General features: G+C 40.9%; 1 protein-coding gene across 1 annotated transcript in view; it reads left to right on the top strand.

Moving 5' to 3' along the window:
* bin3 (bridging integrator 3) overlaps positions 1-21,559 on the top strand; it is a 28,745-nt gene extending 7,186 nt beyond the window's left edge. The window contains exons 3-9 of the mRNA XM_071482577.1: positions 375-415; positions 5,192-5,253; positions 6,940-7,076; positions 11,383-11,423; positions 16,160-16,301; positions 17,371-17,505; positions 19,877-21,559. Coding sequence (XP_071338678.1) covers positions 375-415; positions 5,192-5,253; positions 6,940-7,076; positions 11,383-11,423; positions 16,160-16,301; positions 17,371-17,505; positions 19,877-20,023 — 705 coding nt within the window. The 3' untranslated portion in view covers positions 20,024-21,559. The remainder of the gene's footprint in view (positions 1-374; positions 416-5,191; positions 5,254-6,939; positions 7,077-11,382; positions 11,424-16,159; positions 16,302-17,370; positions 17,506-19,876) is intronic.
* Positions 21,560-21,581: the final 22 nt, after the last annotated feature.

Here is a 21,581-nt window from a genome sequence, read left to right as displayed (position 1 = left end):
TAGTATTGACGATGGTTGAGTGGTCAGTGGTCAGCCTTGTGACAACAACAATTTATACACAGAATTTATTCAGACTACAAACCTGAAATGGTTGTTGCCGGTGTGTATTACAACTATGTGATTACTTTATTTTTAATCCATTCTCATCTGTCTTAAATAAATATAAACATAAATCTTCTCCCCAAATTGGTTAGCTTAGCCTCTGGAAAATATATTTGCTCAGAGTCTGCAGTCAAAAAGGGCTATTTGATAATTGTGTGTTCATGCCTTCTTATTAATAATTTTCTGCAGTTGAACAAATACAATGAACACACATGTTAGATAATTAAATCACAGAATTTTACATGAAATGCATTCTTTTTTTTTTCTTTTAGGTTGAAAGAGACTTCGAGCGTGAATATGACAAACTCCAAAAGTAAGTTTCGCATTTTGAACCAAGGTTTATAAGGTAGATGATTCTTATTACTAGCACTGATAAACTACCACTATTACTATTAAAGGTTTTATAATTAACTAAAAATTTTGTCTGTGTTGCAATGTGTGCTGGAGGTCCATGTGTGCATGTGTGTAAAACTGTGTTTTGGTGCCTTCAGTTTGGGTAAACATGATTTCTCCTCACAGACATGGTGTCCACATAATGCATTTTCAAATTTATCTCAGAGGCCTCCTTGTGCCAACATGAAAAATTCATCAAGATTAAATTTTTGGCTTATTTAGGGGTATAATGAAACAAGAGAAATAGTGTAATGGAAAGTGTATAGAAAGTGTTATAGAAACATGAAAGTATAGCATAATGGCTTTCTAATTGTAACTTCTACTATGAATGGTATTTATGAGCCTGGTGCTGTGTTAAGAACAATGTGGGGTGTATGAGGCAATTCCCTGTTGTGACAATACTGATTTAAGTGTTTGTATTATTTATCATATTTATATATGTTATCTTGCATTCCCTAGTATGTAAGAAATATGTACTCTACACAAATGTATGAATGTTGATCCAAAATTAGGTTGTAGTTGTTGTTTTTGTGTAATGTGCAATTACTGTATAATTTTACATACCATATAGGTATTTTGGATTTACATGTTTACAAAGCATTCTGAGAAACTCACACTTAACATGCTCCTCGTTATACAATACAGTGTCTTTGTCCCACACAATGTGTCAATCCCTGCTGTGTTTGGTCACTTTTTTTCTCAACAGTGATCTGTGAAAGGCATCCCGCATTTGAGCTATGGTGGAAATTAGAAATTGGGAAAGAGAGCTTTCTTTCTATTAGATATTCTCCTCAACCTCTGATAATCCCAGCTTTAAGATAAAAGTTATAACCTTCCTATAACTGTATCATTAGTGTTCACAAATTCAGAAAAAGCTAAGTGTCAACGTATTTGATTAATTTGTGCATGTTGACATTCTCAAAGCTCTTTAGAGGTAACTAAAACGCCTAAATTAAAAAGTAAATACTTCAGCTATTATCTATTTCTTAACAACCCTATTTGAAATTCGTAATGTGATATGAGTGTTTCTATGAAACAAAGGTGAGAGGGGTTCAGAGCATTTAAGAACCCAAGGCCCAAAAGCTCAGTACATCTGGGCCTTCTCTTACTGTGAGGCAGAGGTTATAGGAACTCCCTGAGGGCCCTGCAGAATGAGTGGGAGCACCATTTTCCTCTCAGGTTTTGTTGAGAAGGAGGGCCCTTTATCAGGAAGGTGTGGTGCCAATAGACCTTATAGATGAGTCAGAGCAGCAGGCATGTACAGACATTTGGGTTCTCCACCCTAGAGATCCATATCAACACATCATGGTCTATCTGTTGCCTAAATATACTTGATAGGCCTAAACCATGATACCTGCTTTTGCATTCTGTCCACCTGACTAAAAACAATTGGTGTAATTTGACTTGTGATGTTGTGTGTGTATTGATAATATTGAATTTAAAACAAGCATAATTGCCACATCCACATCAGCATGCTAATCATAGCTCATGAAACTTTTTTTCAATATAAACACAGATCATACATTAACATTTTTGATAAGGTATAACTTTTGATTTTTTGTCGTTCTTAATGTTTATGACAAAAATATGTAGTGAGCCAGATATTTTGCAGCTGAAAAATAAACTTGTTAGCGCTGTCTTGGTGACAAACTATGTCACTGTGTCACCTAAAAAACTGAACAACACACACATACACACACAAAACAAAAACACAATCATTGACTATCAGTTTATTTACCTTTGGGTGTATCAAACAAACTTTTCACGATTAATATGTTGTAAGAAGGATGTGAGAAAATGTAGTGGTATGAATTATTGGGATTGATACACACATGCCAGGTTGCAAAAATATTGCAGTGGTCAGATTAATTGTACTGATACTAGAGAACTCTATGTAGTAAATAGGTGAAATAGGTGTGCACAGGGTCTGGTATAATTTTGTGGTTTTAGCAGTGATTTACATGGAACTATCGTGCCTGACTCAGTTCTCTGAATGGCAGTAACCAGGAATTTACCCAAAAGGAAGAGTCTGGTGTGAGCAGCCATTCGTGGTTGAATGCCTCTTCATTATCTAGTGTCATACAAAGGCTTTGTGTGTCAAAGTCATGTAAAATGCAGTAGGGCCTTTGCAGTTTTCAATAGGCGATGTGGATAGATGATTGTGGCAGCACAGGCCCAACATTGGGGCGCTGGAGCAAGGAGCAGCAGCTGTTCCACTATGTCGCTCTATTAGCACCTTCTGGAAAGAGACTCCAGGCTCACCTGGCACTTATCCATAATGGCTCTCTCACTGTCAATGCAGACAGAAGATGAAGCAGCATTGTGCAATATATTTTGGAGTAGGAGGTACTGTTTGGAACATGGGTTTCACATGCACAAACAAGCTCTACAAGACCACTTCTCAAGTGCACAGACATTGGTCTCAGAGCATGTTAGTTTGTTTACATAGTAAGATGCTTTCACCCACTATCCTGCAAAAACCGATGTCCATGACTGGCAAGGTTTTACTGTTATACTGTTATTTTCCTCATCTCATATTTGCCTTCTTTCATTACTCTCAAGTGTTAATTGTGTCAGCCAATTTACAAGACACTATTTTTGTTTCAGTTTGTTATACATGATGGCCCCCATTAATTCCGCTGGCATTCAGAATTGCGTTCAAAACAAAATCTAGTTATGTAGTATGATTTCTCAACTGCTTCTGCTTGCAGCCATTACAAAGACTGTGATGACAAAAGTTGCCACATATCAATATTTCCAGATGTTTATAACAATGTCAGAAGCAATTTTCTAGCTGCAGGTATGATTCATAACAGACTGTAATATGATAGCTGCATGGAAATATTGTCTCTTTGGTCAGTTTTTTTCTCTTTAAACAATACAGAAAAACTGTTCCGAACTCTTCACATTCAGCACATTGTCCTGGTTTACTAAAACACTGAAAATATATTTACTGAACAACCTATATTATGAAAATAGGAAGGCACCCTCTAATTATTAGATACTGCCTAAATCCTGCCTGAAGTATTGCTGATAATATTGACTATAATGTGAGTAGCATCTGTTGCAAATTAGAAATGCCTATTTTTGAATATCTGAAATGTAAGTGTACAGTTTGATTACTTTAGAAGAAGGCTAATATGGCGTATGAGAACCAGTTACATCTAATTGGTGAAAGGGATACAAGAAGTTACTGTGGAGATTGTTCTGACAGAATGTTTTTTTTCCTGTGGTGTGAACAATAAGGGATGAAGTTACATCATTTACTGCAAATGACATTTTTGGAACAACCTCCATCTGGTCTGTGGCGATTCAGTATAAAATCCTAAATAACGTCAAGGCAAACAAAAGCATGTAGAGGACAAGTTATGATAGAAAATAATTAATGATTTTTATTTACCCTTGGACCCTACATCCTCAGAGTCTACTTGCAAAAACAGGTAACAATCTAAAATCAAAGCTGTAATCTGACATGTGGTTAATGTAAACATAACATGTAGAGGACAAGTTATAGAGGATAGGTAAAGTTTTTACCACTATTGTTATGAGGACTCTATTGCTACGCTATTACTATTTTGTGACATGTATAACATCCCTCATGTTATGAAAGTTCTTTATCTGAAGTTTATAAAACGGCTGATATTTGGTGTGAGGATGCTGCACAAGCTATTTGGAGTATTTTTATGATATCAGAAATATATTGCCCTTCAGTAAGTAAGTAATATAATAAATGATAGTGACTTCGAGGTGCATTATGGTTTTGAAGCCCTACTCCTTAGGCTTAACAGTGTTAACAGCCAGTATCAGGGCAGCAGAGTACCGGTCACTTCTATGTTTGGTTCATGCACCTGTGGCAATATTGAAGGAACCTGCCGTTTGTATTCTGGCAGCAATAAAACAATGACAATAAAAAAAACTCTATATTTGGAGGAAATTTACTTCCATTTTTGCGTTTCAGTTCTCAATAGCCATATGTGTGATACCAATGTCTTTTCATCTTGTGGCCAGTGGCCGTAGTGCCCCCACCAGAAATCCTATGGGATTACACATCTATTGTCTTCCTAGTTAATATAATCCCTCAAAGCAATGATGGAAATGAAACCCCACCAGATTCCCCTTTTCAACCTACCACGAGAAGCAATATGAAAGCAGTCTCATGGGACATTCGAAACCCCTCATTTGCCTTAATTGATATAATGAATGGCATGTGTTTTCAGCCTCCATAGTCTGGTAATTGCCATTTTTAACACCCATCAATGGAATATGTGCAGTGGAATGATTGAAGACATTAATGCTTTTGAGCGAAAATGTAGTTGACAGCAACAAGAAGTATTCCCTGTATTGTTAATTAGCTAACAGATGTTATAATAACATTTTATGTGGAATCAATGAAATGTGAAATTCCTTCTTGAACCATATTTTCATAAACTCATTTCCTTTTTTAGGTTTTTGTTTGGTGCTTTCTTTGTCCATGTCAACATGTCTTGAGTAAATGAAACAGATTATGAATTATATACAGATTATTAAATTATGATGTGATGTGTTCTTTTTTTTTCCTATTCTGTTATTCTGCAACTAATGCGATTGTTCGTTATACAGTTCAGTTCATATTTCCCATTGTTGTCAGTACTACTGATGCCTTACTGTATTACACGACCAGAAGCTGGCTGATAATCATTCTTCTTTTGACTTCCAGGCTGGAGGATCAGACGAAAAAGCTTCACAAGGACATGAAGAAAAGCACTGAGGCTGATTTAGGTGTGTTCTGCCACCAACCTGTGTGTTAACGCCTGGTGTGCCATTGATCTCCACTTGTTCACCAACATACTTGATGTTGCGTGGCAGGTTTTTTCAGGGCCAGAAAGGCATGTAGTTGTCTTCGTTTGTTTGGTGGTGCGTCAGTGCTCCGAAATGAGACAATTGACAAATGAGAGGAGAGACTGCAAGCCTCCGCCTTAATCTTCTTTTATAGGTTTTTTTTCTAGGCTATCATAGTGTGTGTGTGTGTGTGTGTGTTTTGGATTTATGAGTGTATCTTTTTGTACAGTGCTCAGTTAGGGCTTGATTTTTCTACCATTTCTGCTTACATTTATTCATGCATTTGCTGACCACAGAAACCATGTTTACGTACTTTTTATTTGCTTATTTGTTGGTTTTGGAGTTGTGTATTTAGGAAGTAGCTGTAGACTTGGCCTGTGGTAAGTAGTCAGTTGTGGGGGTGGAGGAGCGCGGATGGATGGAGGAGCGAGAGGCTTCCTCATTTCCTCTCCTTTGTGCTCTGGAATATGGATGTCTGCATCATCAAAGTGTCATCGCTGTCAGGCCCTCATTATCGTTAATGGATTCCATCTGTCGCACAGGTCCCGTCTCCACAAACTGCTACCAAACAAAGAACTGGACCTACTATGCATGGCAACACTACGTTTAACACACTGCTTTCTACCGGCCACCATTCATCAAGTCAATAGTGGTGATATGCAAAACTCTATTGAACTCACTGACAATTAGCTGGTGAGGGATGAATATATCTTTTAAGGGCTGCTCCTGTTCACAATTTCTATTACGCTAAGTAAAAAAGGGGCAGGCAGACAGGCAGATAACTGCTTTTTGTAATATGAATTTGTTCATCTTATCTCAGGCCCAGGTGATTACAAAGGGCAGGAGTATCACTTTTTTTCACACTGCTATCACAAATAATAAAATCACTACCCTCAGGTCACTTCTTGATTTTCATAACCTTATTATCAACATGTCTCTCAGTCATTTCAGGCATGGTCAAATCAGGCTATTTGTTACTTGTCAAAAAGAGAAATGCAAAAATGCCACACCACAATAAGTGATTGGTTGAAAATTGATCTTGAGAGAATCCCAAAGGAGTGTGAAAAGAGACCAATGACTGTTCCAGATCTCCATGAAGCCCATTTTCACCACAGCCTCTCCTCTCAGCTTGTGTCTCCCCAGTTCAGCTGATTTATTTTGACAGTGAAGCCATAATCTGATATGTGCTCTGTGTCTAAACAAAGTGGCATGAGTGTAGATTAACAGTAATTGTTGCTGTCAGTGTAGAAACATTGCAAAGATTCTTGGTGCACTGGTGAATATTCAACACGGCAGGCAGCCCCACCACCCCCTCAGATTCTTACAATGGGGGCAGCACGATGCCATTCTGCTTTTGCTCTTTATTTCTTTCCCAAAAGCTCACTTTTGAAGACCCTACCATATACAAACATATACACTGATGAAACGCTTGAAGCCTTAGTGTAATCCACAGAAATTGCCCCCATGTTTTAAGAAAAATGTTAAAATCTTGCTTTTAATTGGATTAGAATGTGTAGAGGAGGACATTTTCAGTAACATTTGAATGGGCTGTAAATTAACATGACAGTCTTTGCACAAAGTTATTTAAGTTTTAACAGAATCCTCTGGTTTGTGTGTATTTATCAGCCATGTCCAAAGCGGCGGTCAAGATCTCTGCAGACCTGCTGAGTAACCCACTGTGTGAGCAGGACCAGGCCTTTCTGGAGTCCATGAATGCTTTAGATACAGCAATGAGAAGGATGGACTCCTTCAACCAGGAGAAGGTAAGACTTATTCCCTCAGTCTTCCACACGTAAAATGTTTTGTGCGCCATTTCACTCTTTTGCTTTTCTTTCTTTACTTTGTTTTCCTGGCACTTGCCACTGGTATCAAAGGAAATGTCTATCCTCAGACATACAAAGTAGGAAACTAGATGAGTTTTGTTGAAAATGCATGTCTTCGTATTTGTCAATATTGTGCAGCCTGTGGACTAAAAACTATCCGTATGTCTTTCCTTCTGCTGCTTTTCAAAAGCATCTGTGGCATCATCCTCTATAAGCTCAAGCTACTGGTTATCAGCTGTGAAAACTGATGCATTTGTGAGTCACTGGTGTCTAAAATAACTCATACAATGGAAAGGCCTTTTCTCAACAGGAAAATATCCCCCACCACAAAATCCACAGAAGTAACTCTGTTCACAGCCTGTGTAGTGGACAACTCTATTTTATTGCTTACATTTACTTTTGAAACAAACATTTGGCCTCAGTTCAGTACTTATTTTTTTACATTGATGGTTCACACCAAATAGTTTTGAGAGTTTGAAGCAAAATGTTAGTTGTTTCCTCCTTCATGAAGAGGAGCAGCTGCAATCATCTTGAATGTATAATACTTCCAACACTCTTAAATCCTGCCTGCAGTATTACGTTTCTGTTAGTAACACTTGATGAAAGAAGAAGCAGGGAATCACCAGTTTCAGACCATGCCAACAGACTGACTGACAGTCTGACAGGCTGACCCAAACTGACATTGCCATCCATAAAACATTGCCCATCACATCCTTTGCCTACATTTCCTCTGTTGTTGCTTTTTTTGTGTATTTTGATATTTAGAGTATTTGTTGATTTGGAGTGTTTCTTTTAATGATTGTGCTTTTCGCTCTTGTATTGTCCTAAGGGGCCACCATAGATAAGCAGGCATTTCTTTACACAACTGTAAGCAGTACAGCATATTCTAGCCTGCTCTCTCGTAGATGTACTTGTGAAGATCTCCTCTTTGGCTGTCTGGATTCTTCAGATTATTTGCCGGGTGCACTTCAGTTTTTGATTAGAATCATTGCCACAGGTAGTTATAATGTGAATCATAGTGGCACCGCATGTGTTCATCCTCAAGGCACTATGCTGTGAAGGGTAGACTTTTAAAGAGGGAAAAAATACAGGAGAGAACACAGGAGATCACACTAAGGCATATACCGATTGACTTTTTTCCATCTGTGTTTTCTTGACTCATTGCCCTGCTGTTAGGTGTTCTGGGCTTTTCACATTTGTTGCCTTAAAATATTCTTCTTTCTTTTCAGATTTTGTTGTGAACCAGAATGATTTCATAACCTTCTCCTCAGCAACAATCTAACAAGCTGGAGAAAATGAAATACCTCTGTAAAAAAAAAAAAAAAAAGTGGATTGTTTTTTTTTTTTTGTTTTTTTTTTCTTATTTCATTGTAAAATTGTAGTGTAGAATCTCTGGAATGGCACACCATCTGGAAATGTACATATTAGGTTGATTTATATTTTCTGTGAAACCTCATGAACTGGACTCAGTTTCCATAGAAAATCAAACCAGTTCACCAATATGTGAGTGAAGCAGTCAATCGTCACACAGAATAGGAGGATTATTGTATGGAATGTAAAATATACCAAATGTGTGAGGAGAAGTTTTAAGCAACTATGTTGTCATTTTTCTTTCTCTCCTTTCCTCTTAAGCTTTAACATACCAGTCTTTCAGACTGGCTTTGCTCACAGCTCATCAAATTTTACAGGAGCCATTTTGAGTGACCAGACAAAGTAGAATGTGGGTTGGACTGAGCGTGTGGGTTTGTGACCCCGGGTGCGTATGTTCCAGGACTTGGCTTGGTCGAGTGCCCAGGAGAGCACTCCTGCCAGTTTGACTGTTTTCAGGATAGAAAAAGTTTAACATTCTTCAGATTTTATACAATATCAAATTTGTTTTTTTGCCCATTTTCACTGTCTTTGAATATGGTACGAAAGAAAAATTTTAACCAGTGCTACCATGCACATTTGACTGTCAATGTTGTGTACTCTAAATCCACCTCTTTCTTTCCACGTCATTTGGAGACCATAGTATGAAGATTGACTCCTTCGGCATCAAAGTCTTTTCCTTTTTCCTCCTGGCTAAAGTTGTAATATTTATCTCAGGTCAGGCTCCCCTCAGTTCCCTCACCAACTCAGCCATCTCTCATTTTAATGCAACTTTGTATTTGCACCATCTCTAGTAGCAATATTTATATAGTGTGTAGTAGCAGATCCATTTTCTGGCTCCATGGTGTGTAGTTTTCCTGTTTGGCTCTGTGACTGGGATGTGTTTGACAGTGATTCAGCCAGGCACTTTGATCCCAGCAGTTTCTCACTTGTGGAGGACAACAGTCACCAACTGTATTGACGTGGTTGTATTTTTTTTTTTTAACACACTTTGATCCAGAGTGGATTTTGACAGCTAGGTCACACCTGATTTTCTGTTCACATCTTTCAGTCTTACTAAATAAAAATCCTCGCTTGAACACAGTGCTCAGTTCCAGGGTTGGGCTGGGCTGTGTGGCTCCTTTTGCAGGGTGGCTAAAAGTGAGCTCAGGGCAAAATAGTGAGCGTGAGCACTTTTTGGTCAGTTTGCAATGTGGAATATCACCTCAGGTTTGCTAGGTGTTTAAAATCCAGCACAACTCACTCGAACACTACTCGAGCTTCTCCCTTCAAGCCGACTGTTGATTCTGACGGCACCAACAGCAAACCCTATTGCTCCAGCAAAACAGACACAAAAGCATCCACCCTTTGCTCTTCTCCGTGTTGAGACGAGATGTTGTGCCGCAGGGCTCGCAAGTGAGAGAGCCAGCAGATAAAACGTGCAGCGATAATGAAGGCAGCAGTGGCCCAGGTCTGTGTGTTTATTTCTGGGGCTGAGGAGGGCGCACAACCCCCCCGGCACACTGCTGCCGAAGCTGAGCCCCAGTGTAGATGGCGGCAGCACAGTAGAGGATGCTCCGTTTGGAGGGATATTGATTTCCTCTGCGATCTGTGTGTATTTTTGGGAGGCCTGTGTGCCGGGATGGCCTCTGCCCCGTGACTCACTGATGGAGACTGCTGCTTGAGCACCAGCCTCAGGCTCTGCAGGGCCTCCAAGGAATAGCCCCCCCCCCTTCTCTGTGGGAAGGGGCAGAGGGTAGAGGGCACCAGCATGCTTAAGCAAATCTGCCGCTGTTGTTCTCCCTCCTCGCTGCATGCTCTCACCTTAGAAGCAGCGGCGCAGCTCAAGTCGTGGAGGGGTGGGGGCTGGGGTGGGGGGTGTGAATATGTAAAACAAAGAAAATGTGAATTCCCATGTACTTATTTGTTATTGGTTCTCTGTTTTCCCTCAAACCACAATCAACCATTTTGTACTTGGAAATCTGCCCGTGTGAAGCAGTGAGTGTTGCTGTATGTTCTCATAGATGGTCAGGGCATTTTTACAAAGCACAGCTGCGATCTTGCTTCCTTGTTGTTGTGTGATTGACTGTCCTTCCAATAGCAAGTGAACATATGATTAGTGGAGCTGCTCACTGTTCTCATGCAGCTGTCACTTCACATCTCGCAGCTTTAAATTCTCCTGTGTTGCTCTTAGCCTTTACTCTTCACTTGATTCGATTGCCTGGTTAACTTAGCACTCTGTTATGCTAGGAGATTTAGTAGTAAAAGTCATTTGGAATCTGCAATGTAAATGATGCTGGAAACTTTATTAATTGTGTGCCAACTTCTGTCAATGAGACTTGGTGTCGGGGCTGGAGGCCTCAAGATGAGATGTTCATTTACTTCAATTTAACACCCCCCTTCCCCTCCTTCCCTCCCCTGTCAGTACTGGCAACCAGAAGGAGAATGCAGGAAAATATAAACTGTTATTGTTAAAATGTTTGTTTGCAAAGAACTTTCATCTTGTAAGGCAGCCCACCCTCCACAGGATTTGAAATCAGTTGGGCTTTGCTTTCATGTCCGTCCCCTGACAGTTCCATTCTTTTGTATTGCAAGCTCAATGAATATTCAGGGGTTTCTCCTCAGGGCTTGTGTACAATAAAAGAGTCAACGTCATGAAAGTTTCTTTGCAAGCCCCCCTCCCCTTTTTTCTTGAGTGCACTGTTTGAAATAAACACGATTGTTGATGTTTGTGCAGTGGCGTTACTTTGCAGCTAATGAGCGAGAGGTGTAGAAGCTATTTTGTTCTGAGCTTAATTTTGATGTAACTCAATTTGACAGTGAATAACAATTCATAATGTCTCTTCCTTAATATAGAGGGGCTGATTGCTTACATTAACAATTGTTCTTTTTATTACAGGTCAACCAGATCCAGAAGACCGTGATTGACCCTCTGAAAAAGTAAGTGTCCATCTTGATTTCTCATACACAGTTTTTTGTTACTACTGTATTTTAAAGGTTTACTTTAAAAGGTCTCTATACCAGACCAAAGTCAAATAGCTGTTGATAACTTTAACGATTGTTTGGACTAGCAGGAAGGTAGAAATTTCACATAGGACAATACAGTGACTTTAGATGCATTGCAAAATCACAGGAAACTGTAGGCAATGAAAGCAATTTAGTTTAGTTTTGTGGCTAAATGTTCCTGATGTGGTAAATACATATGACACTCCGGGCAGACTAAGTCCACTGCCCCGTAACATTTTTATTATTTGACCTCGCTCTGCTCTTCGCACTAGTAGGGTGGAAAGTACAGCTGCAGTGCATGACCACAGGAAGGCCTGCAGTGTAGTAATACAGATTGTAAAAATGAACTGTAGAGTGAGTGGTGCTGCTGCGGTGGTAGTGTGTCTGGAAGAAAGTTTATTTGGTTCTCATTCCTAATACTCGCCCCCATTTGAGCAGGCAGTGAGTGCTATTCCATTCCCTAAGCCTCACTTTTTCTGACACGCACGCACACACACACACACACACACACACACACACACACACACACACACACGCATGCAAAGCAGAGGTACTGAAGGGAGTGGTTGGACTATCCCACCCGTCTTCCGGAGCGCTTGTTAAGGTTTTGCTTCCTCCACTCGGCTCCTCCCAAGAGGTTAAACATGTGCTTTGTAAGAGAGCACTGCATATGTTTCTATTGCAAGTTTATGTTGAACTTTCTCACCCATAAACTTGTCATTTTTTAAGTAACCATTGTGGAGCGATTCCTGTGTAAAACATGAAAAGGTTGGGTCAGTGTCTGTGTTTGTGAATGTGTGTTAAGCCCTCTCTTCCTCATGTGCTCTGGTGGCGGAGCAATGACAGGATGGAATGGTTCTAATTTCCTCTTCCTGGTGGGCGGCAGGCGGACGTGTGGGCAGGCTCAGAATATGGCAAAGGGCCCAGCTTCCTGGGCCCAGAGCCGTGGATTGGTTGAGGAGGAGAACTGTCTCAGGACAGTGCACACTCTCAAACAAACATACATAAAGATACGCAAACACAAACCCAGATTTCGGAAGGGGCACGTTCTCACAAAAATGGTATTTTAGACCATAAAGTTAGGCATTTACATGATTCTGAAATAGAGCAGAGGAAGTAAGTTCATAAACGAGTTTTGAAGCCAAGCTAAACTGACCTCATCATTAACTTTTTTTCCCCTCCTTAAAAATACAGCACTATTAGTTATTAGTTTATCAAAGTGTCCTGTATAGAAAAATGAAACACAAAAGCTACTGTACTTTCAAGCTTCCATTAAGATTCCATTAGTCCTTCACTAATGAATATTTTTCATTTACTTAGTCTCAAAATACTCTATTGGTGATCTTGTGTCATTCTAAAGAAAATTAGAGAAAGAACGTTAATGTTAATGGAAGACCTTGAATGGGGTTTGTGTGTTTGTGTGTGTGTATGTGTGTGTTCAGTATGTGATTTAAGTGTCCATGTGTGATTGCTATTTAGAATTTTAGCATCCATCCTTAATACTTAGTGTGGTAAAATGTACTGTAAACACATAAAAACAGAGGCAGACCGCCCGCGCCCCCCCCCCCCTTGTCTCTTTCTCTCTCTCAGGTCCAGACGTGAATTTCATCCACTCAGCGGGGTCACTGTGTGACATCACTGTGTTTATGAGGGGGGGGGGGGGTGCGTGGGCATAGTGGAATTTGTGTTATCTAGGCCTCCTAACCTAGCCCTTTCTGCTCTATTGCTCTTTTGGGTGAGACAGAAGTCAAGCCTGTTTTGAGACCTCTGCCCAGGGTTCAGCTATGACTGGACAAGCCACTTTTACTCCTCTGGATCAGAGGAACCGTGCCCGTGGAGCAGGTTGTGAGGTTGTATTTCTCCTTAGCTGTGGGGCTGGTGCAATTTTGGGGTGTGAGCAGTGACTGAATTTGTTGTGAAATTTTGCAATTCAAGCTCAGTTTCTTTAAAGTCAGGATGTTTGCTGTGAAGTTATCTATCACTTTTCCAATCCTATCTTGTATATCATGTATCCAGGCTGCGTGAGTTGTCTGAGTTTTGATCAACAAAGCGCAAGGCAAGTTGCAGCAGATCAGACTCCTTCTGCTGAGACAAAGGAGGTTCGGCATGTACGTCACACACACACACACACGTTCCCATGGCCCACTGCTCTTAAACCATTTATACAACAGGTGGTAGTTATTTTAAATTCACAGCAAGCATATTTGAACAAGACTTGCCACATGATGTAAACTTGTCTGACACTCTTAAGTCTTCATCTCAGACTGTGACACATTGGAGGTGGTTATTTGCACATAAACAATTCCCTTTCCTATATTTTTAGTGGTTTGCTGTGTGTGTTTTGCAGTAGTGGGTTATGTGACAGTGATAGTCAAGAGGAACAGCCAGCCTCCTAGACTGAGGGTGTCTAGACCAGACTTGGGCTTGGCTGACGGGTCAGACTGGCCTGTCTGTGGATTGGCAGCTGCTCATAAACACACTCTCTGGTCCAGATGCTATTTCCATTCAGCCTGTTTACCACACCCTGACCTGTCACATGGACAGTGGTGTGCCCTTGGCCCCCTTGCAGCCCTCAACCAGCATAAGACCTCATTCAGGCGAGGCTGACCACAAATTCAGACTAGCCGGCTGACCGTTAGTTGTCCAGCCAAGGTCCGGACATCGAGGGAAACGTCCAGTATCCAGTGGACAGATATAGACCAAACTAACATTACAAAGGATCTATAGTCACCTTCAACCGTGGTCATATTCTGCTGCATTTTCTTGTGTGGGAGCATTTGATTCAGCTGAGTCACTGTAACGTCTGGACACAGAGAGCCCTGAATGTAACAGTGAAACATCAGCATCCAGCATGGAAAGGACAGGAATGGGTTAACAAGCAATTGGCATTGTGTCTAGCTTTTCCTCGTTCCTCCGCGCCAGGAGAGCAGTGGCCCTTTAGACTCTCAGTGTGCTGAAACATGGCAGTTGCTGGCAGTGTTGTGCCACTTTAAAGCACCACACCATCATGATGTGTCATGAGGAAATTGTATCGTTCTGTCAGGTGAAGTATGCAGGTGAGAATGTGATCAGCCATTGTGTCGTCTGAAAGTTGGCCCGCTGCTGCGTTGTCATCAGCCAGTAAGATTGTTCTGGAGAGCAGTCATGCCTGGGGGGCAGTTGCATAATCCCTTGGCACTTCAAGTATGTGTACACTGGAGCAGATAGTAGACTTGAGGATCGGCATCCACCCCTGCCATAAACTGGGCCAAAGTGGTATTTTATAAATAGTGGTAGAGCGTGGGCCGTGGGGCTGGGCTGAGCTGAGCTCCGTGATGTCACTCAAACACTACAAGACCACTCCTTGCTTAACTTCCTGTCGGAAACAAGCCCTGTTTGTCTGAGACTGAGCCTCAGTTCACGTCATTTAAACTCCCCCTGTAAGGTGCAAAAGCAGACAAAACCGTAATCTAGGATTTCACAATCAGTCCACAGGTTCTCAGTGGCTCTCTCATCTGCTGCAGGGAGCAGGGCATGGGTTGGCATGGAGAGGAGCATAAACCATGAAGCCCACACATTTTGTGGCTAATAACACTATAGGCAGAGACACATAAAAACTGTTGTAGTAGTGTGCCTACACACTTGATGAAATGCTTTAAATGAGTCATTCAAAAAAGCTGTATCTGACTCTTCATTACAATTTGTTTTTATTACTGACTCACATTTAGCAGACACCTGTGTGAATAATCTTGTGGCCTGCTTTTTAAGAACACTGCTGCTGGTTTGTGTTTACATGTCAGACAGACCAAAAATTAGTTTCTTAATTGTCATCTTGTTTAGTTTGCTTTGCTATTAATTTGTTAAAGACTGCTGTGATTTTAATAACAGCTTTCTGTTGTTATTATTTGTTGGATATTCTTTGTCTTTTAAAACTAATGAAAACAGCATAACTGCCTTGAGTTAAAAAATAATGTTGGGCACTTTCTGCATACTGTGTAATAATGCTGCATATATTGGAGGTTACTTCAGTCTTGTAGATTAGATGCTTTAGATGCTATAGATTATCCTGGTATGTTAACTTTTTTATATTTTTTTTATTTTCTTAAATATTTTTATTAAATATTATTAGGCTGAATATTTACTATATTACAGTATTCCTGCTTCCCATTAAAAGCAGGCTCAAAACCAGTGCAACAAGTCCCAGGATGAAGCTCAGACTCCTGTTGCTAAGTTACAGATGAATGTTTTCCTATTTTTAGTGCTGAAGACTAGGATTCTCATTGCAAGAATATATTTTCATTTGGAATATGATAATTGTCACAAAATGAATTGTTTCATGCCATTTTGAACTACAGTAATTAGATAATAGATTAGAGGAAGCTTAATGCAGAGCTGTCCTTTGGGGTTTGAGAGTACCTCTGCAATAAGATGTTGAGGAGAGGGATTTTATTAATTCATAATGACTTCTATTAAGATGGAATGCAATGCAGAATGCATGCCTACAAATTTTGTAGTGCAAAGAAAGCTGTTTTTAATGATTTCAGTAATTTTAGTTTCTTTGATTTTCATTTGAGTGCTCTGGTGTGACAGTCTGGGTATTTTGTGTTTGTGTGCGTGTGTGTGTGTGTGTGTGTTGTGCTTGGTGTCCTGTTTGTATGAGATGTCTAAGGTTGTCTGTACCTGTCTTGCAGGTACAGTGGCGTCTTCCCCAGCCTCAACATGGCAGTGAAACGTCGGGAACAGGCACTGCAGGACTACAAACGGCTGCAGTCCAAAGTGGAGAAGTATGAAGAGAAAGAAAAAACTGGGCCCGTTATGGTCAAACTACATCAGGTACTGTGGTTTGCTTGGATCGTTGCACGTGTTCGTCCACTCAAATGCTCCCTCTATCTGCAGAGGAGCAAAGTTCACTTGCTCTTACATGTTGCACGTATTGTGAATCGAGCACAATAAGTGGAAAAAGACAAATGCTGACTGGATATGAACAAAAATAGTTGAGCACATGCATACTGTACATGTGCGCTCCTTCACCCACGCAAGCTACCAGGCTCTCAAGTAGTGCCTTTTCAAAAAGGCAGTGCTGCACATCTACCGGCACGTAATTGAGAATTGTAGACACACATAAGCACACACACCATGAGGCCAATACAGAAGCACACACATTCACAGATAGAGCTGCAGTGTTGCCTATGCTATTGCCTCTAACACATCCTCACATGGCGAACCACCCACACACATTGAGAAAAGCACTGTCAGGGGAACAAAGCCTTGAAGAGGCCCCTACATCCCTGCCCTTTGAATCCCGCTGCACTTAAAGAAATGATCTTGACAAAACACTTGTATGCCATTTCAACTGGCATGTGTAAAGAAAACTAACTAAGGTGAAGAGACCATACCATTATGCAGCAGATAAACAATATGTTGTAGTTTGAATAAAGCAACTCCCCCTTCCCCTTAATAAAAATTCTCACCCTCTCACACATATTCATTGTGCATTCCATAACTCCATGCCTACAGTAGACTACCCACTAATACATTCACACACAGATCAGTGGTGCTGGAGTCCACTCACAGCCAAGTCTGCCCACATTACCCACTCCTCCTCACTGTTGTCGTGATTACAGCCTTTTTTTGCACTGCTTCTTCGTGGGAATTAGGAAAATATCTTTCTGAACAATAAGAAAACGGACACTAATGATGGCTCAGTGCTGAATTTACTTAAAACTGACTTTTTTCAGTCTTTAGCTCCTTGTACCTTGTTGAGGAATCATGAATGTGTAATGTGATTTATAACATTAAATAACATGAGTGAAACGAAGGGATGATCTGTAAGTAAGTCAAAACTGAATAGTGACCACTGGTGGCCTGTTCTTTTGTTTTTTCTCTCCCCTCCACACCCCAGGCCAGAGAAGAGCTCCGACCAGTCAGGGAAGACTTTGAGGCCAAAAACAAGCAGCTGCTGGACGAGATGCCCAAGTTCTACCACAGCCGTATCGACTACTTCCAGCCCAGCTTTGAGGCTCTCATCCGGGCGCAGGTTAGTAACCCCCCCCTTCTCTGGAGATGAACACACAATGAGGCGCTCACGCATGCACGCACACACCCACCCCAAAGTGTGCTGTTACGCCCTGTGAGCATTGGTTGAGCAGTGGATAAAGTGTCTGATGGAAGGGAGTGTATAATCCTGGCAGTCTGTCTCCCTCCACGCTGTCCTAATGTGATTAACCCCCAATGACGGCCCACACTACTGTGTTTAGCCCAGGAAGGCCTCGTCTGTCTGGCTCCACTGCTGCCCTGCAAGCCATCCTCTAACCTGGAGCTTCTTTTAAAGCAGCTGGGTCTCTCAAGTTAGCGCCACCATGTCCCCCTCCCCCACCCCAGACCTGCCTGGCCATGTCATTTCCTCCTCGGGACAGCCACTGGCACGCTTCTAATTAGTAAACTAGATTATCCCAGACCTAATGACAAGTGTGGAGGTTCTATGATGTACTTTGAACTTAAAATGAGCAAACTGAGCTATCAACTATAACCAACTTCAAATATTTTAACAAATCTAAGCTCAGATCTTTTCTCCTTTGAGGTTACATCACATTTTTACCTGTTACCTGGCTCTGTATGTTGAAAGAGCTCCTATTAGTCACACTAGCTATTTTAATCTGTCTACATCATCTTTATTCATGTAGCTCACGCACATGAATGAGCATTTACACGTTTACACACATACACACACACTCAGCCACACGTGGGTGGTCAGTGGACCAGTGGACCTCATCCCCAGCCTTGCTGCATGTGATCGGTTTCATCCTCCACTCCCTCCTCTCCCAGCCGCTTGTTGCTGCTCAGCTCCCAGCGGCAGCAGGAAAAGGCACAAAGGCTGCCTTTGTTGTGAGCCTTCAGCTTCACTACCACAAGTCCTGTCCAGCGACTTGTCAGTGGGACACACAGCCTGACCTGTCCACCTGTACAGATGTTGATGAATTGAGACATTGTCTTGATATTTTTTTCCCCCTCAATTTTGAATTCTCTGCTGCATGTGTTCATTTTAAAAACACTTTCTTTCTTTGTCTGTCTTTGTCTATTTTTTTTTTCTTTTTCAGCTGATTCTCTTTGTCTCCTGAAACAGTTGTCATGCATTCTTTAAGGACTTACTGGACTTACTTATTTTTGTAGGTTAAGTGTAACCTCTGTATAAACATTAAGCGGATAGGACTATGGTATGTTTAAATGCTTAGGCAGAAGTCATGTAAATTAAAGCTCTGCTTTACCCAAAGGCTCCTTTTCATATTGTAGGTGGTCACAGTTGTGTGAGGCTGCGTTTACTCCTCGTGGTGACTCAACTAATTAGAATAGTAGTGTGTCTTTGCTACAGAAGGCACCCAGACACTGATCTGGTGTACATTATCATCTCTGGTCATATGAACATTTCCGATGGCCATTTCAACAAGCCACTTTTGGTAAAAAAAAAAAAATATCCGCTTTACCTCCACAAACCACAGTAACCCAATACTTATGGCCCACTCATGTGGCTTAGGTGGCAAATATTGGTATAAACATACAAAGGTCTTTTAGACTGAGAACTTAAATGGGGGTTTTAAAACTTGACTTTTTCCCTTTGGCTGACAGTGTCAAATCTGCTCATTACAGAGTGAGACAAATGTTATTTGTATTTAAAAGATTTTTACTTTGGTTCCAATTTCATCTAGCCCTTTTTCTGCTGTGACCCTTGGCAAATCAGTAAGTATTTCTCCCATTGGTATCTTGGTTGGTCTTGCTGTTTCAGCCTACAGAAGGACACACATGCAATTTCTGAGCAGCCAACGATGCCCCCTTAAGAGCACGGTATCATATGCATCGCTGTGTGAATAAATATTGAGATGTGTGTGTGGGTTTCAAGGGGTTGTATTTCCCAGTACTTTTATTCTCTGCCTACTCTTCTGGAGTCTTGTAATGTGATTAAAGTCTATTAATCATCAAAGCAACTCTCTAGGGAGCCTGACTCATGAACTAAGGGGAAGAAGCAGGGGTGGGAAGTGTCAAAAAAGCTTTCAGTGAACACTCTCTATCTCTTGTTCAGATCGCGAGAGAAAAGCAGGGTCACTACCCACTGAAGTGCTGGGTTTTTGGGGCTTTGCCGGAGTTGTTTGATATCTGTGGGCTCCCTCTTCTCCTCTTGAATCAGTTCTCATTAGCGAGGTTGAAGAGGTATGAAACCAGCAGCTTCAGATTTGTATAAGTAAAACCAAGGTTAGATTGTGCGAGTGGAGCAGAGTTTGGACATGAATTTGGAGTTTCTCCTGAGAGGCATCTAAGAAAAGGTCTGTGGATTGACCATGTCTTTACATCAGAGGACAGTCAGGACTATTTTTTCTGCTATCACAGCTTTTTCCTTTTTCTCTCCTGCCCCTCAGGTGGTCTATTTCACCGAAATGTACAAGATCTTCAGCGAGTTAACAGACCAGATCGACCAGGCAGGGTTGACTGATGAGCAGAGGGAGAGAGAAACCGAGGCCAAGCTCAGCGAGTTGCGTGCTCTGTCCATTGTCGCCGACGATTGAGGGAGGAAAGCCGAAAACCGGGAAGGGCTCCTTTCATGCCTCTCTGAATGGATTGCACTCTTTTCAGGCTCCTCCGCGCAGTTCAAACGGACAGCAATGGCCTTAACCTGATTATCAGTTTGTTTCCTTGTGGCCTCATCACCCCCCATTCCTCTTGCACTACACTCCCATGTTTCATTGTCTGTACAAGAACTCTCTGCAACTCAGAGCAGCTAAAATGCCACATTAACAAAGCCATCAGCCAAGTGCAACATTATAAGCCAATATGTTTTCTTTTTTTTTCTTTTTTTTTTTTTTTTTTAGTAAAGGAATCAAACAGCTCTCGTCTGAACTAATTAACAGGGTTACACTTCTTGGTTTAAGAGATGTCTATAAGCATTTGTTTCTTAAGTAGGAAACAAGCAAGGAAATATTTTTATTAGTCATTTCTGCTTTGTTACCAACAAACTGTGAAACATAGTTTTTATTACCCAACTTTGAAATTGCAAACACTACAGAGTGAATGTTATGTTAGATCCTGTAGGTTATCGACAAGAAAATATATTTCTGTATTCTGGCCTTTGTTGGTTATCGCGAAATTAGATCTGTGTCATGGTGTGTGAGGGCTTTTGATGGGTTGATTTACAGGATGCTACTGATAACATCACCTGTGCATTATGCATTGTCCTGGATGTGTAACACGAAAACTAACTCGAGTGAAGTGAGATTGTGCCTGTGCAGCAGTGTTGAAACATCGACCACTCAGGCAGCAGAGAGAACAAGCCGCCATTGAAATCAAATCGCTGTCCAAAACAAAGGCTGGTGCTCCCTCTAGTGGGAAATGCTGATCATGACATGCAGTTTCCTTTTATTCACACCATCCATCCTTTGTTCTATTGTTGGTTCAGTTCATCTGTTAGCAAAGAGCCTCACACATTGTTGGCACTCTAGAGAAAGTCCTTTCTCTGTTCCCTGTTCACCAGGGTTGGAAGCCAACTGTTTTTGGCTTTTCTTACTGTTGGACCAAATCATTCTGTCATTGCACTCCTTTGTTTCCACCTTTATCATCAGGGACAGCCTCAGTATGATGACCATGCTTTGGTTAATGGGGCTATATGGTAATGTACACACACTGATGCTCCCATATCATGTTAGTGGATTTTTTTGAGGTGTCATACCAAGAAGGTTATTTATTCTTCGTCAGTCCTGTTTTGATTGAGAAATAATTTGTCTTTGTGTCCTGCAATGTGTAACTGTTAGTTACAAGTAAAAAAGTGTATTAATGAAGGTGTTTTTCTAAACGAGTTTAAGTTGTAGTAGAGGTTGATTTTTTTTTTACATGATTAAGTGTATACTTTAACATTAGTGTTTGTTTAGGTTTTTAAAATGTACTAATAGCAGAATCTGACAACGTTTGCAGCTGTCATCTCAACGTCTATTCAATCATGAAATAAATGAATGGTGAAGATAACAACCATGTTTTCAATCTGTATTGATAACCTGTTGCTATTATATTGTTCCCTTGATTATTAAAAGTTGGTTATCCACTACATATTTCTCAGGGTGTCTGCAGGAGTTG

This window comes from Trachinotus anak, unplaced genomic scaffold (assembly GCF_046630095.1).
Source record: "Trachinotus anak isolate AG129_WGS33_773 ecotype Australia unplaced genomic scaffold, CSIRO_AGI_Tana_v1 ptg000008l, whole genome shotgun sequence".
Lineage (NCBI taxonomy): Eukaryota > Metazoa > Chordata > Actinopteri > Carangiformes > Carangidae > Trachinotus > Trachinotus anak.
This window is presented reverse-complemented; position numbering and strand designations above follow the sequence as displayed.